Below are 17,782 nucleotides of genomic sequence, written 5' to 3' on the forward strand. Positions count from 1 at the left end.
TGGCTTTCTAACAGAAAAAATGCTAAAGCAGGAGGCGACAACGGATTTCTGAGTCAACAAGTTCCCATCCGTCTGGTTCTGTGCCCCCTTTTGAGTTTTACATTTGAAAAAAAAAAAAGACAAATTCATTATCTATTCCCCTTATCCCTTATCTCCTTTGGAGATGTCCAAAAATTCACTCCTGATTCCATTCGCTCTCTCATTTCCACATCATACAAAGACATGTAAAGCCCCCTGTTGGAATTGAATCAGCAACCTTCTTGCTGTGAGGCCAAAAATGCCAGAGCTTGAAAAAAAAAAAATTAAAACACAACTGAAGGAGAAATAACATTTGGCTCAATGGGAGAATGTTTGTGTTATGTTGGGCACACACCGGCCTGCCCAGCGAAACAGCACTGTAGAACTGCAGTAAACTGAATTACTGAGTGATATTTGCAATATTATTCGGGATGAAAACCCAAATGGTGTCATTCCTGAAAGGAGAGCCTAAAACCCAAGAGTTAAAAAAAAAAAAAAAAAGAAAAGAAATCATTTTCCTATTCCTCTGACATCACCATTCGGGTTTATCTGTAACATTTCACAGCGCCACCCACGGTTCTCTGACTGCCTCTCTGTTCCAGAAGATGCTCTGGAGGGAACCCTTGAAGGCAGACCTTTCTCTCATTCTGTCGCGCCGCCTCATGCCGCATTTTGTTTCGTCAGTATTTCATTAGCCAGCTCGCAATCGGATGTAAAAAAAAAAAAAAAAAAAAAAAGAAAAGAAAAAAAAATGGGTTACGAGAGGGTTGGGTGAGTTCAGCGGCGAGTCGAACGAGATGAATCTGCAAACCAGAAATTGTTCTGACAGCTGCGATTAGCTGTGCCGCTATCAGGCTGAAGTGAAGGCTTCCATTATCAGTATCTGCAAAATGCATTGAATTAAAGCAATAGGAATCCTTCTAAAACTATAAGTACATGAAAAAAAAACTTGATTAAAGAGAGAAATTACTCAGTAAATAGTCTCATACTTGGATATTCTGATAAAACTTGACAAGTGTGCATTCATCTCCTGCAAGTGTTACATTACGCTAAACAGGAAGTTCACCAGGAAGCGAACTAGTTTCCACAGTGTGAACAAGAGTTTGCATTAAACGAACATTGATAAACGATGACATTGATGCAACAGAAATATTCTATGTCCTCGTGATACATTACGCGTCCTAAGTACTTTCTGTATATTCAAGTGTATTTTGGTTTGTAAGGAAGTCAATTCATGACTTTTGCTTGCCAGACAGTATTGTAGATATTTCAGCAACTTCTTAAACAAACGATCTGAGTTTTTCTTTCGGCAGAGGCGGTTTATAAGGCGAGCGCATCACAATCATTGCGTTCGGAAAAAAAAAACAAAAAAAAAACAGAAAAAAAAACCCGCCTAGGCTGTGAAATATCAAACATTTTTCTGCGCAAAACACACACTGCTGCGTATGGATTTTTTTAAAAATGTCTATTCAGTGAGGGAGCCTCCCCGAAAGCAGTTCTGCTTTATCAGAAGCAAACGGATCAGCGGTGATAATTAGGGAGGACAAGTGCCGCTTTCTCTCTTCCAGTGGGCAGATTTATCCTGCCAGCCCGGGGATTGAACCAAGGCTCGCTGCTATAACCTTCATGGCGGGTTTATGTGTTTACGTGATTCTAATTTAAAGGGGAACAGATTAAGCCTCCCCCACCCCACACCCACTCGTGCGTTGCATATCTTGAGCATTGTACGTTTTTTCTGCTTTCAAGATGTCCGCAGGGGTGACGGTCATACTCCTCGTGAAAGTTTGATATTCTTCTTCTTCTTTTTCTCCTTTTGGCTTTTCCCTTCAGGGGTCGCCACAGCGAATCAACCTTCCCCATCTAACTCTGTTCTCTGTGTCCTCCTCTCTCACGCCAACTACCTTCATTCCTGATCCTATCCATCCTGGTCACTCCCAAAGAGAACCTTAGGATCTTCATCTCTGCAACCTCTAGCTCTGCCTCCTGTCTTTTCGTCATTGTTACTGTTTCTAGTCCATACAGCATCGCTGGTCTCACCACTGTCTTCTACACCTTTTCTTTCATTCTGACTGATAGTCGTCTATCGCATGGTACCCCTGACACTTTTCTCCACCCATTCCAACCTGCTTGAGCCCATGACTTCACCTCTTTTCCACACTCTCCGTTGCTCTGGACTGTTGACCCCAAGTACCTAGTTTTTACTCAACCTGTTCCCTGCTCTCACTACAGTTCACAATGTCATCTGTAAAGACCATGGTCCATGGAGATTCCTGTCTAACCTCATCTGCCAGCCTGTCCATTACCACTACGAACAAGAAGGGGCTCAGAGCTGTCCCACCTCCATCTTGAACTTTCCTGTTATCCCTATAGCACACCGGACCACTGTCTCACAGCTAGCATACATGTCCTGCATCAGTCTAACGACCTCCTAATTAAGGCATCAGGAGGACCTACACGATGGAGAACCTCATGCCTCCCATCTTTATTCCACTTCTGCACATCTGATTTGGAGTTTTTGATCTATAGATAGAATAAGCCCGATCACCTCGGTTCACTTTCATCTTCCCAGATCAAAATGCCCCAACGGGCATGTGTAAAAAGCACCGGCGAAGAGGAAAAAGAAGAGGAGGAAGAGGAAGAGACACATCAGGGATCCAAAGTTGTACCCTCACAGAGAAACTTCACAGAAGTGGTGAGATGCTACCGAAAAAATAAAATAAATCCGAGGAACTGGGTCAAGAACAAAAAAAAAAAAGAGAGAAAATGATTTCGGCGTTGCCTTTGCCCTGTGACTGACCGGCAGGCATGTCGCACAGGAGAACATGGAGACTTGAGCCAGGGACCTTCTTATTTCTTATTTCTCAATTCAAATTCACATGCAGGCGGAACTGGTAAAAGTTACTTCATGTCTAAAAGCTAGCAAACTGACGTATTGTTGTCCTACTGGTGGCGGTCAATTGGTCTATTCTTTAAGCTGTCACTAGTGAGAAAATAAGATACACTTTATTGATCCTCAAAGGAGAAATTCCTTTGTCACAGTTATAATGTCAAAAAAAGGAAATGCATATGAATATACATATAAATACAAAGGCAGAAGAAAGAAGATAGCAAGACAAAAAATACACAAAAAAATAAACAGCAGATAAATAGACAAGCAGACAACAACAACATCAGGGATAACAATGGGCCACATCAAGGATTCAGTGAGGGTGACAAATACACAACTGGAACAAAACAACAATATAGATAGAGTGAAAAAAATGAATAGCAATGAATAAAATAAATAAAAATAGGGACTGGGCTGTCTGCGGGCTGGGACAAACAAGGATAAGAGACAGCAGAGTTATGACATGACATGAATGGTGAGGTAGGGATATTGTGAAATTGTGGAAGTATAGTAATAGTGAAAGTATAGGAAGTATAGGTATGGGTATGTATGTATATATATACTTTATATATATACATACATATATATACATATAAAAAGTTGAGGCGGACTATATATCAGAAAAGTGCTCAGGAGTAAATTTCCTCAGAGTATATTGTATTGCATATGCAGTTATATATAGTATTAAACAATCTATGTTGAATGTCATAATTACATTATCTTTAATGCTATATTTGTTGTATTGTTGTTGTTTTTGTTTGTTATAAGTGTAATAAGAATCAGAATCTGAATCAGAATACTATATTGATTCCCAAGGGGGATATTGTTTTTTGTTGAAAGCAGCTCCTGCTTACAGAATGAAGTGGAGAAGAATCAAAATAGAGCTCTATAGTAAAATAAAGAATACAACAACAAATAACAAAAACTAAAATAAAAACAGTAAAGATCAAAAGAAATACATAAAAATTAAATTAAATCTATGTAGAATATATGTAACATGTATACATGTGTATTTACAAGAAAATGATACATATGATTACATGTAGAATTTATGTCTATAAATCAATAATTAAATGTTATAAATATACATGTGTTTTATAAATAAATCCAAATTTAGATACTATATTTCGTACAGTTACGCGGAAAACACGCGGCATCAGAACAAAGCGGCAGATTAAAAGTCAAACAGACTAATTTTTTATTTAAAGGTCAGGAATTAAAGGACGAATAAAACAGGGAGCTGAGAAAACTTGTGTGTGTCAACATTGTTTTTATGTTTTTTTTATATAATTGTAAAGCAGCCCGGGTATAAAATATCTCTAACAATAAAGTATTCCTTATGAACTGTAAGTTTTTGACACTATAAAAAGGGAAACTGTCTTCTCAGCGCTTTACATGTTTCAGGAAAAAAAACCCGCCGCGGTTTCCCACGCAAACGCTTCCTCTGCTGGAATTAAAAAAAGAGCAGCGGAGATGACACGACGAGTCACAGTGCGGAGGAGAGCTCAACCTCACAACACAACCCTGCTTAGAGCTCCCCGCCGATGACCCATATAAGTCTGTCAGTGTCGCGCAGATGCAGAATGATGCCCTTCCTTGGGAAATTCTCTTTGAAGGCACATGCCGACGGCTCGCCAAACAGCCAGATTGGAGGGAGGGTGGGGGGAGCCGATACCGTCTCCCCGCCAAAACTATTTTTATCTGAGCTGTGGGATGTGGACCTGCGGGACCGAACACTCTCCCTCCGTCAAGACGGGAAGCACGGAGCTCCCCCCCCCGGTCCTCGTAATGGCCCTTCATCTGCTGGGGGAACGCAAGGCAGGTAACCGGGGCCAAAATCTATTGATATTAAAGTGGGAATTTCAGAAGCTGGAGTCCGGTTAAAACATTTTGTTTTGGGAGGAGACGCGGCGGTCCCCATTGCCCGACACCAAACGCCACAGAGACACGACCGCATCGAATGTTTTTCAAAGGAACTTGCTGTTTTAAATTAATAATAATAACTTCACTGACGGAACGCATGCAGGCTCTTACTCATCATTTAGAAGTACCAGCCTGTCAAAACACCCCGTTTTCTTTTTTAAAGTTTGACATCAACAGCGTGTGGTGGATTCCCTTTAAAAGGAATATTCTCATGCAGTTGCACGGTCTGATGTTGTCACCATCGGTGTTACCTGACAATGCATAAGTACTTTTTCGGGATGTGACTCACCAGAGAGGTGTTGTCCAGCAGGGTGGCGGTGATGTTGCTGCTGAGGCTGAACGACAGCACGTGTCCCTCTCGGGTGTGAAGAGCCACTTCGTTCTCTGGCAGGGGGGGGGTTAAGACAGTTCAGGGACGAGTGTTACCGGCACGCTGACATAAATCCACTGTTGCTTCGTCCGCAAAATCCACCGATGAGACGGATGAGGCCGTTTTGAACCTTTCGCGACCGTGCTGTCGGGGCACGCGGTTAATTCACGGGTCGGAGACGAGCCGGGGCGCTTACCGTCGAGCCAAGCCACGCGGGGGTCGTGAACCTTGAAATCCTCGCTCTCCAGATCCTCCATGGTGAGGTGGGAGCGAAGCAGCAAATGAGATTCATCTGCAAGGAGACAGAATTCATGGGGGGATTCTCTTTGTTCACACAAGCCTTTGCATTTTTTTTTTTGGTTTTTTGTATCATTTGCACATTTATGTTTGTACAATTCCTCCCTGCGGTGCTCCTCCGCCTTATCCCCACATAAATATTTCACTCCCACGTCTGGGTTTTTTTTTTTGATATCATCTCCTTCTTCCCGCTTTTGCCGTTCTTACCGGGCGTGAGGATGACCACCGAGAGGATGACCAGAGACATGACGGCCAGGATCACCACCATGGCGATCCCTATGCCCTTCCAGTTCCGCGGAGGGCCGTCTGAACTCCCCAGGTCCTGCGGGAAAACACGCCGATGAGCACAAGGCACGTCTGGCAGGGACGACATTAGTTCTGCTTCATTTCCACAATAGCACAGAAATCTCCCCGCCGAGCCTCGCAGGGATTGAGACCACTCTTTGAGACCGGGAAGATCCCGCTAATTTCCTTTTAAATTGCTGTATGTGAGAAATCAGGGCCTTAATTGCTGCAGCAATTTGTCCGCGCCGTCATTTTTCCCCGCCGTCGCCTCGTTTCATTTATATGAGTGATGGGAGTCGCGTCGCAGCTGAAACACGGTGTGACGGCCTGTCGCCCGGAGCGTTTTAAAATCCTCCCCCGGTCCAAACGGCATTCTCCCTCTTGTTACTTAAAATAGGATACTCAAGCATTTGACGACAAAAAGAATCGGATCCCGCAGAACAGAACGACGGGCGTATAGATTTTGACACCGCAAACTTGTTTTTACACAGTAATGATCAAACTGTGATTTTTTTTTTTTTTCCTTGGGCTGCATTCAAACGCTGCCTCCACAAACATCCCTGCCGTGTTCACCGCTGATGGGATTTACTCTCAGACAAACACCAAACAAAGATGGCATCGTATTTCTAACAAAGAAATAAGATCATCTTCGGCGCAGAGAGTGATAGAGGTGGGCTAAAATGACTGCTGGATGTGGTTGCTGTGCACTTTTTCTATTTAGACAATTAAACACACACACAACTAGGGCGCACGACTAGCCAGTCCGCCTCCTTCGAGAAATTAAAAGAAAGCGGAGAATTAATCCAGACGGGTCGATTTTGGATATGCGTTTTTTTTGTTTTTGTTTGGTTCTTGCATGATTGGTTGTGCAACTGCAGCCTTTTCCATTTTAATAACGGACGTCTCCTCAAGTTGGCCCGGGAGGGAAAGGGGTTTGCATGCCGTCTGAGTACAAAGACCTTATTGTCATTCATTTGATAAATATTTGTAGCAGCTACATAAAATCGATAATAAAATCTCTCAACATGTATACAATTGTAGAAATACTTTTCACTCGTAGGCCGCTATTGTTGTTTACGTCGAAACGCTGTCTGGGTAGTGACGTCACAAGGTTGGCCCTTGCCTGAGCCCCGTTTATTTTACCCCACGGTGCAAAAACATGACATTTGAACCCAAGAGATGTGAGCGAGTGGGATGACGCTGAAAAACAGAAGTACAAATGAGCTTCAAAATTAGGACAATGGAAAAAGCGAAGAGGCAAAAGTCGTCAAAAGTGGCAGGTTTACGCACTTGTATGCTGACAGAAAGAAAGCGCCTGTTGTAAGTAGCTCCTTTTTGTCATCGGCTGTTCCCTGTATTCGTGCTAACTGACCAGGTGACCCGTCTACATCGTCAACAGTGTTTCGTCAACAGATGCGACTTCTACATTCGTTGACATCCTTGCAGGAGAACATCCAGTGTCTTCTGCCTGCGGCGCTTCTTCAAGCAGGCTTCACTCGTTTCCCAGAGGCCTTTCGTATAATTTTGAAAGACAACTGTAGGAACGGCATTTGGCTTTTAGCGGCGCACATGAGCTGTTTCAGCAGCTTAGCTCGGCTAAATGCATCAAATGCAAAAGCGGCGAGAACACCACCGCTGATCTTTGGGAAGTTGTGCAAGACCACGAAAAATTTCCCAATCCTTTCTTCTGTTCTTGTCCCTTGGAAAGCGACTGGCGTCAGTCCCTTTGTTTCCCTTGGACTGGATACTGCGCCCAAAAACAGCACAATGTTGCTTTATTACTGTATGTACTGCACCGTACCTAGCCAGAGTTAGGCTTAGCAGAAAATCAAAGTTAACACGAGCAACCTGTATATCTCATCGACCCAAAAGCATTGCACTACTTAACAATGGCAGCACCCCTGGGTTAAAATATGTTACAAATAGTGATTTTTAAAGGAATAAACATTCTTTGTGATTTTTTAACACCATATCCCGGTTCGATTCTGAATTTCTGTGCTGAGTTTGCATGTTCTCCCAGTGCGTGTGTGCATGGGTTTCCTCTTGCGGTCCAAAAAATTGCAGCGGGTTCTTTGCAGATACTAGATTGACATGCGAATGAGAGAGTGAATATTGTTTGTCTCTATAGACGGATCCCTTTATTAATCCCTAGGGGGGGATTCAATTGTCATTGCAGCCGGATACATTATAAAAACAATAAAGTGAGAAAAATGTAAATATAAAAATACAATGAAAAAAATGTGAATACAATCAGAAAAACTGATTCACATCTTGGAGGATGTGCAATAATTTAGGTAAATATTAAAGTATTTAGGAGTATTGAATTAGATATCATATCAAACGTCACGATGTGACATGTGAATGTTTATATGTCTCTATGATGCATGAATGACAGCATGAATGATTGTATATCTCTATATGTGGCCCTGTGATCACCTAGCGACTGGTGCAGGGTGAACCCCATCTCTCCCCCAGTGACAGCGGGGATAGGCTCCGGCACCCCCGCGACCCCGAGAGCGCGATAAACAACGAATGAATGAATGAACGAGCTGCTCAGCCATTGTGATCCAAGTGTTATATCATGCGGGGCAGGACCGAAAACAGACGCGCCGATGACTCCCTCTGCAGAGTAACCTTTGCCGTGTTCAGTAGACGGTGACGGGAGGACAGGCTGCGATTCTGTTTTTGAGCAGTGCATCAGGCCGGGTTGCACCTTCTACAGGATTATTCTCTCCTGTGAATAAAAGCGATAACAGTGAATTTAAAACTCCCCCGAGATTGTGCATTTAGTTTTTTCCTGGAGTTGAAGTCTCTGGCACAGGCAACTTCTTTTCCTAACTCTCTGACTTGGAGATATCCGGGGGCGGGGGGGGGGGGGTGTTAAAATTGGACTTTTAATTGAGCCGATGATTGAAATCCGCTGTAATATATAGTCATTCATTCAACATCTATACGGCTTGTCGTGCTGTCAGGGTTGCCAGAGGAGATGGAACCACATATAGAGACATTCACCCTCCAATTAACACGTGATATTGAGATATACGACCACTCAACCTCTCATTTGCACGTCATTTAGAGACAAATAACAATTCAACCTCTTATTTGCATGTCACATACAACAAACTACAATTGACTCTCTCATATTTAGCCATAAAACCCTTCACCCTCTCATTCACACATCATATAAGGCAGGGGTGTCAAACTCATTTTGGTCCGGGGGCCACATACGGCTGATTTGATGTCAAGGGGGCCGGACCAGTAAAATCATTACCTAGATGTAACACTAAGTCCAAATGTTGCCTTTGTTTTAGTGTAAAGGAGGTAAACAGGTAAATTACAAAAATCTTCATATGTAATGAACTATTTCTCTAAAATAATACATGACAAATTATTATTAAAAATGAATACTAAAAAAGAATTGATAAAATGATACGCTAAAATATTTTTGAGTTAAAAAAGAAAATCCTGTCACTGAGGGAAATTTTGCCACTAGAATTTATTAGATCATTGACTTTTAGGATGTATAAGAGGAGGTATAATGTTTACAAGGCTAATGGTGGCTATTTTGGTTATTAAATCAATAATCAATCTTTTTAATGTTGCCCGGTATTTTTTTTTTTTTTTGCTGTTGTTTTTGTGGCTTTTAAAGAAATAAGAAAAGAAAAGATCGTTTTGACAATGTCACTAGACATTTTTTCATCAAAAGATAATATTTGGTTTCAAATTTTGAAGTGAAAAATACATTCCAAAGTTACTTTTTTATTTTTTCCTTGCCTTTTTTTCTTTTGAAAGCCACTGTATAAACCCCCCAGATGCATGTGAGAAAAAACGCACAGGCTGCACCAACACATAGATGACCACAATAGAGACATACAACCTCATTCACACACCCTGTCACACAATATTCACCCTCTCATGAACACATCATTCATTCACTTAATATAAATAGTTATATAAATATACTTTGATCATGGGGTTAACAAAAATCTGTGATGTAGCGACCATATTTCGATTTCATTATTCATAGTCAAGTATTTCATTGCGCTGTGATCCTCCCCACACTCTTATAAACACTTTCAACATAATTCACACAAACACAACAAAAGCGAGCGATTGCATGTGCGATGCTGAATGCACGCTCGCCATGTGCAATAGATGCAAGGACTGATGCCACGGTTGCTGAGCCAATCAGATACAGAACACGCTCTGCTCGGTCGCCAACCCAGAAAATTTACCGTGAAAATAATTGAAATATTAATATACCTTTATACTGCAAAAACCTGTGGTACAGCAAAAAATGTGCAATTTAAAATTAGCAATGTAAGACTTAAAATTTGGGCAATTTAGGGTCTCCAATGAATCCCACGCTGGAGATTCCACGCACAATCGAACCAGAGACCTTCTTGCTGTGAGTCGGATAAACATCTTAAAGAAAAAAGGTTCAGATCCTGCACCCTGTCTCTCCCCAAACACCACCCCGCTCCTTGTCGGCACTAAACTAAGTGTTTGTGACACTGAGATGTCATTGGTATTCGGTCCGATATTCATACACACTCCTCCTCGCCATTTTTTATGTGGCGCTGACCTGGCCGCTCTGCCGGGATAGAGACGGCTGAACAAAAGGGCCGAGAGCAAAGTGGTTTTTTCGCAGAGGGGGACGGCTTCTCGCTTTAACCGTGAAAGATTTGCCTTAAGTCTCCGCATCCCCGCCACTGCGGTACAAAAAGAGCCACGGAGTTCGCTGCCCAACAATGATGTTTTGAAAATCGGTAGAGCGAGCCCGCCCTCCTTAAGAGGGTTGTGTAACTGAGTGCGATATATCTGAGTGATATAAAGCCTCATAGAAAGGGGCGGCATGATAGAATCAAGGCATTTTAATATATTGTCAGGTCTTGTAAAAAAAAAACAAAAAATAAGATATCGGCAACCCGGGGAGCTTCACCATTTACACATTCAATCCCAGATAAGGGCCACGCCCGCCGGGGCTTCATATTTGCTTTGGCTTTCACCAGAAATTAAGTCCAGAAACCCAGATGTGTGAACGACATAGCCGGGGAAAATACGGCAGTAAAGAAAGCGGGCTTTCTCTGAAACGGCACATCTGGGAGATCATCCAGAAAGGGGGGTTTACATGGCGGTTAAGTGTCGCAGTCAGGTGGGGCTGTTCTGTCCCATCGAATCGCGAGATCCTTGCCGGCATCCGCATGCAAAATACTCGTACTTTTCTGCAGATGGTGCAGAAACGGGTCATCACGCGTTCGGTCTGTTCCCTGAGCTGATTGGCTGAATCATTTTCAGGTCGATTAACAGGGTCGTCATTTTGTAAATGGCCCGTATTAACCGTTTCCCCATTTTTAATTGTCTCGCCAATATCATTTACCTGTTTGTCACTCAGCTCAAAGTGCTCCTATTTAAGTAATGTATTATGAGGGGCGGCATGGCTGCGCGGTGGTTAGCGCTTCTGCCTCAGAGCAATGTCTCTGGTTCATGTGAAAGAGAGGGAGAATTGCTTTACGTCTCTATTGAAATTTGAATGAGAGGGTGAATGGACGTGGCCACGTGATTGGTCGATGCAGGGTGATCCGCGCCTCTCGCCCAATCACAGCTGAGATTGCCTCCAGCACCGCTGGGAGTGCAGAATAAATCGCGTAGACACTGATTGAATAAATAAATGAGTGAATAATCATCAATTCCTGCAAAAAGACATTCGACTTCTATTTTGATTTAAAAACGTTGCTATAATCCAGCTAAACCGATGGGTTTTGGTTTAACCGGTTCAACAGCTAGTAATTCCTTCTCAATCTCCTCTAATCCACCTCCTTTAACTCCTCACACTTTTGCTCCATCCGAAATCATTTGCCCTCCGGAGTGCACTTTTATTAGCGTTTCCCACAACGTAGAGTCGTTCAGTCAGCATTATCGCCGGTCTCAAGCAACCGTGGGATGTCAGATTTAATTTGTTCTTTAAATGGCTGCTCTGTGAGTAAAAAAAAAAGGGGGAGGGTTGAAAAATCAGCAATAGAGCCACCTGGGAAACGACAGATGAAGGCTGAGAGCAACCTGATATTATTACACTGTGATATTAGGGGCGGTTGGTTTTAGATTGGAAACCATCTGTGTCCAACATCCGTGCACGTGTGGTCGGAGTGCACGGTCTCAATCCGGATGGTAATCCAGAGTGTTTAGAAAGCACTCCGTGGAACGTGACGCAGGAACCTGTTCAACTTGGAATCGATTTGAGTGGGTGGCATTTTCAAGATTTCAAATTTGCAATTATAATATTTTTTTTATTAATGTTGCAAAAGAAAAGCAATGGGAATTAGGGAAACGCCAGACGTCCAATTATTCTGATGATTTAAAAGCATTAGGCAAAAACAAACCCAAAAAGAAAACATGAAGCTCTGCAATAGGAGTTGAACTGACGTCTTTGCTTGGCAGCGCCTGTCCGCCGCAGGCAATGAAAAGCGAAATTATGGAAAGCAACACCTGCGCACCCCAAAATCATGATCTTCAGAAGAATTAATATTAAACAAAACAAAAAATTCACCATGATCCCCTCTGCCGCCATCTTGGATGAAGTCACACCAAACTTGTGGCAGTTGAAAAATCTACAACGTTGACACACTTGTGACAACTAATGTAACCAGGTCGACCAAAAATGAGGTACAGTAAACCCTCGTTTAATCCGTTTATAACCCGCAATAGGCGAAATCTGCGAAATAGTCAGCATGTCATGAATGTCTTCCCTGTCAGCAAAGATTTCATAAAGTGTTTTAGCTTTTGTGTGGATAACGTGAGGATCCAGCATAATGTTCTTTTTCCTGCAGTCATTGATACACAAAGCTAAAGCAGACTCCGTCCTTACAATGCTCTTGTTGCGGACAGTCACACCTCTTTTAGTAACCTTGCTAAAACTTATCGCCCCTGTCGTCCTGATGTTATTTTCCTCCTTCTTTATGTAACGAACCGAAGATTCATTTATTCCGTAATAGCTTCAACCTTCATTCGGCATGTCCAGAAGTTTAACTTTTTCTGCGCTAACTAACATCTTCCTCTTCCTTTTAGGCACGTCGTCAGGTGCCTTTGTCGATGCAGAACGTTTCATCGACATTGTGGGATTTGTCATGGAGAAAATTTGCAAACGTAAATACGGCCTTTGGCCAATTAGGATGCAGAAAAACAACATACTGTACAGTAAAAAAAAAAAGCATTAAAAAAGCCACACTAAATAATTCCGCGAAAGTTGCAAAAGGTGAACAGCGTTATAGCGAGGGTTTACTGTATTTGTAATATAATTAGGATTTTCGTCCGTGATGTTTTTACGGCAGTCGCAGAAAATGAGCACATGCAATGCAGTTACTACAGAAGTACTCGTATGAGTACGCTAGGACTTGCTAGCGTCACAAACGAAACTTTGATGGTTCAGCCAAAAAGGTACACAGCGATATAATCCCGTCGACAAGCTGGGGCAAAAACCACTCATCACAAAGCCGGCAAACGCTCGCGCTGAGGCTCAAGGCCGCCACACGCGGCCGGGGGGAACCGATGGGATGAGCCGGCGTCGGTATCAGTCACAATTAAACACAACTGCGTGCCGCTAAGAGGTCGCGCTTTGCCGTTGGAGCCACGCGTCCGCTGGAGTGTGAGAGTTCAATCACAGAGCGGCTATAAAAGCCAGCCTTCGTTACGGAGCCCCCCCCCCTTTGGGCTTAACCCTCGCCGCCTCTCTGGTCCACATCACATCCTGTCAGGACAAACGGACGGAGGAAATTTATCCCCCGTAACGGTTGCACCTCCTGCCCCAGAAACTCAACCTCCATCCGTCTAAATCCTCCCACCAGCACCTCTTCCTCTTCCAATAAGTACACAAGTGCATTTCCTTGGCTATAAAGCTCCCGGTGCACGGCGAAGTAAAAAGTACTTAACACTTACAATGCACTTGCACAACTTGAGTCAACGCGTCCAAAAAAAAAAATCTGTCTGCCAGAAAGTGAAACAGGATTAAAGTTCATCGCAGCTGAACCAGAAACATCGTGTTTCCTCCGTTTTCTTCTGACATCTCTCTTGTTGCGATAAAACCCCACGGGCGCATCGTTTTGCGATCATTTCATTTTATCGAATCTTTTACCTCCGGTTGCAAAGTCTTTTCTCTGCTGGTTGCCAGCGAGGGATCCCTGCCTGCACTGGCTTTCCGGGTCGCCGCGCGGTAGAATTAAAAACCATCTCCGTCGCATCCTTCAGGCGATGTTTCTGCTTCTATTCAGGATCGAAGTCGCCAGATCAATCGATGCTGATTGTCAACCCCTTACTGGCTGAATACATAATCATTCATCTTTTAAAATGAATTCATGTAACTATTTGACTTTTTTCTAATCTTTCAAAAAATGTTTTTCTAATGGTGTTAATGAAACCATCATCGTCATTTTCATACAATAGTGCACAGAATGATGACAACAACAGTAGTAATCATCATCATCAGGCTCCAGAATCCCCGCGACCCTGAGTGCAGGATAAGCGGAAGAAGATAGATGGAGAATAATAATAATGATAATAATGATAATAACCTATTTATCATTGTTATTGTCCCTGGTTCAATTCCGACAGGGCGCCTTCCTCTGTGTTGTCCCTGAGTCTGGAGGAGGATCGTTGGATATCCCCAAAAAACCCACAAGTGTGATTGAAGGTGTGAACGGGTGAACCAGGGTGAACCCCGCCTGTTACCCAATTACAGCTTTAACGCTATAGATAATGAATGATTGTTGACCATCTTTAAAATTACTTTAAAATCACAACGCATGAATATTTTGCATCTACAGAATATCATGATGTAGCGTATTTAGGTCATACAACACATTGATTCACTGCGGCTTTAAAATCATTTATGTTCTCTTTATTTTCTTTTTCACCCTTTTTATATCTATTCAATATCTTTTTGTTTTCTAATTGCGATGTCTGATTGTCCTGGCTTCTATGCGCTGCACCGCTTCAATCCCTTTTTCGCCGTGAAGCAGTTGACCTACATCAACACACAAGAACGGCGTTTCTCTGAATGGAATTGATCGTGATTATTTATTGGGTGCTTTTCGGCGCAGATCGACAACGGCGGACGCCAGATCTCATCTCGGGAAGATTAAGCTTCGTGCCCGGAGGCCTTGCACATTTCTTGATCCTCGTCGCGTGCTGGGGTGAAGTGCTGTAATTCATTTATGTATAACATGGCGATTCAAAGATCAGATAGAAGGGACTGCAAAATTAAAATCCCCCACTTGACTGATTCTGCCACATCCTCCCCTTAATTACTCGGAGCGGCGAGAGCAGAGTTACACTCCGACTGGGATGCACGCCGCTCCTCTACCCTTGAGACCCCGCTTCCAATTATGGGTGCATCATTATTAAGGCAGACAGGGGGAAAACCCTACATATGGGGGAATGAGGACTTTTGTCACGCATGTAAATGAACTGCAGACGGCTGCACCGAGCAGAATCCCCCCTCAAACCGGAGCACCAGAAAAAGCTGCCGGTGACACCTGCTGCTGGTGGTGCACGAGGGAGAAATGGAGCGCCAACGGCTGGCGCAGATGAAGAGCAGGGGCTGCGAAAACGGAGCAGACTTATCTCAATCAGAGCACCGACGGGCGAGCGAATGTGTGTCAACGCTGGCTTTCTGCTGAGCTAGATCAGAAATGAACCACGCGCGGACCTTGTTCTGAGCCGACGATTTTATTCAGCCCGCTTGGTCCCTCGGGAGCTGGAGCGGGAGCGTAGATGAGGTGTCAGTCAAACACCAAAGGGTGCAAGAATGCAAATCAGAGGTCTTTATGCGTATGGATATCCCTCCTGAGGGAGTTCCCTTGAGAGGGCAGAACCGTGCAGGACTGCATAAGATGAGAAAAAAAGGGAAAAAAAAAAAAGAAAAAACAGCTTCAACTCCTGCCAGAAGAGCTCACGGATGTTCTCTTGCCAAATGCAACAATCAATAGAGACGACTAATAGCAGGGAGTCCGGCTGCACATATTACATTTAGTTTCTGTCGGGCTCGGCTGTGAGCAAATCGACTGTTGTTTCACATTGAAAAAAAATCATACATATCACCCTTGAACTGTTTATTAAACCCAACGCAGAACAGAATCCAGATAAGTGGCTTCTTTTCCACCGAGCCCTGCAAAACTCCGATCGCATCGATCGCGTCCGCGAGGCCGAAACGGCGAGCGATACGGCGAACCGCGTTTGCTGGATCTGAGCGGCATGTGCGGCACAACTAGGTTGTGGGGGGAAAAAAAAAAAGCCCAGGCGGTGCTAAGATTTCATAAATTAGGCTCAGGAGACCTCCTTAACTCCATGTGCTGTGTCTTTGAGGCGCGGAGAGTCTGACAATAAATCACATGCAAACGAACGCGGGGAAAACCGACACAGGGGCTTTTCTCCGAGAAACCAGTTTCTGGATTTGCATACTTCTAAAAACCTCTTTGACATCGGGAAATGATGTTTAGTAAGCGCAAGGCATTGGCAGAGGCATCAAAGAAATAAACACGGGTATGAAAAAAAAGGGGGTTTGGGGGCGGATCAATTGGCAGAGACACCCGGCCCTCGATAAAGCCTGTATGCCCCTGATTTTAATGATTCACTGTAATTGCTCACAGGGGAAAGCTGTGGATTAGCAACTAACCCACGTACGTATTACCCTGTCAATATCTGTCTCTCCCTGTATTTAGACTGAAGGTCACCATTAGGGCAGCAACTTTAAGCGTGTTTGAAATGAATGACGATCCTGTGGCGTGGTATCGACTCAATTTGAGGCGATCTCTCGTCACATCCGGAGGAAAAGCCGCGCTCCCTGACCCCTCTCGTCGGTCTTATCTTCAGTGAAGTAGGTGGTACAGACGTAGCGAAAGACCGGCCGGCCGGATTTCTCGCTGCCCTCGAGGCAATCCCCGCACAATGCAGCACAAGCTTTATTTAAATGAAAGACCTGCCGCTTGAGCCGCTGCGAGGCTGCCTGCCTGCCTGCCTGCCTGTCTCCTTCTTTTCATGCGTCCCATCAAGTCTCGTAAAAAATTACTGTATATATAAAAAAAACTAAAAAAAAAACGTCCTGTATAAAGTCAGCTTTTCCGCGGCATCTTAAGTGGTCCGTCCTAAAAAAAAAAAATAAATAAATAAATATAAATAAAGGTTGTAACCCGGGGGTATTGCTGCTGTCAACATGATGCAGTAACAGTAAAAAATTAGAGTTCATTTCGTCATATTCTAAATATTTACGTTTCATCGCCGCTTTTTATTACTGCACAGTAATTCTTTACTACCATTATTGCACTTGATTTATAGCCTGAACCTCGTGTTACTATGTCCTTTTTTAGGGATTTGCTTTCAATGCATTTCTCAATTCTATTGCTTTCATTCATTCATTACCTATACTGCTTATCCTGCACTCAAGGCTGCAAGGGGACTGGGGGGGTTTGGAGCCTAACCCAGCTGTAATTGGGCGAGAGGTTCACCCTGGAGTCGATATACAGGGCTGCATATAGATTCATTCACATGTCATAAAGAGATATGCAACCATTCACTCTCTCATTCACATGTCATATGGAGACAGACAACAATTCATCTGCTCATCCACACATCATATAGAGACATGCAATCATTCACTCTGTCATTCAAAAGTAATATAGAGACATAAAACCAATAACATGTCAAGGCAATTTAGGGTTTATGTTGCAATAAAACACTCCATCTATGTATCTATGTATCTATCTATATATCTTTCACCTGCATAATTCTGTGAAAGAAATGTCTACATAGAAATAGCCTAAAATTGAATGACGTGTTGTGTGATTTGTACCGAACACATCCGTTTTGTCAGATGTGCACAAATACGATGTGTAACCGGGGCCTGGATTGAAGGACACGTGCACGTCCCGCCGCAAATCCCCACACGGCAGCTCTCAAACACATCGGAGGAGCAGGAAACAGCCGTAACCCCTGAAAATTGCGTTCTGAGTTGC

The 17,782-nt window shown here is 43.4% G+C and overlaps 1 protein-coding gene across 3 annotated transcripts in view; it reads right to left on the bottom strand.

The window, feature by feature from the left end:
- Window positions 1–17,782, bottom strand: part of LOC147227080 (inactive dipeptidyl peptidase 10) — a 40,204-nt gene that overhangs the window by 20,386 nt on the left and 2,036 nt on the right. For all 3 annotated transcript variants that reach the window (XM_086159812.1, XM_086159811.1, XM_086159813.1), the window contains exons 2-4: window positions 5,703–5,817; window positions 5,395–5,490; window positions 5,118–5,212 (exon numbers count right to left, since the gene is read on the bottom strand). In XM_086159812.1, the coding sequence (XP_086015938.1) occupies window positions 5,118–5,212; window positions 5,395–5,490; window positions 5,703–5,817 (306 nt within the window). The remainder of the gene's footprint in view (window positions 1–5,117; window positions 5,213–5,394; window positions 5,491–5,702; window positions 5,818–17,782) is intronic.

This window comes from Fistularia commersonii, chromosome 14, assembly GCF_037954325.1.
Source record: "Fistularia commersonii isolate RoL2024-O1a breed Wild chromosome 14, RoL_Fcom_v1.0, whole genome shotgun sequence".
NCBI lineage: Eukaryota > Metazoa > Chordata > Actinopteri > Syngnathiformes > Fistulariidae > Fistularia > Fistularia commersonii.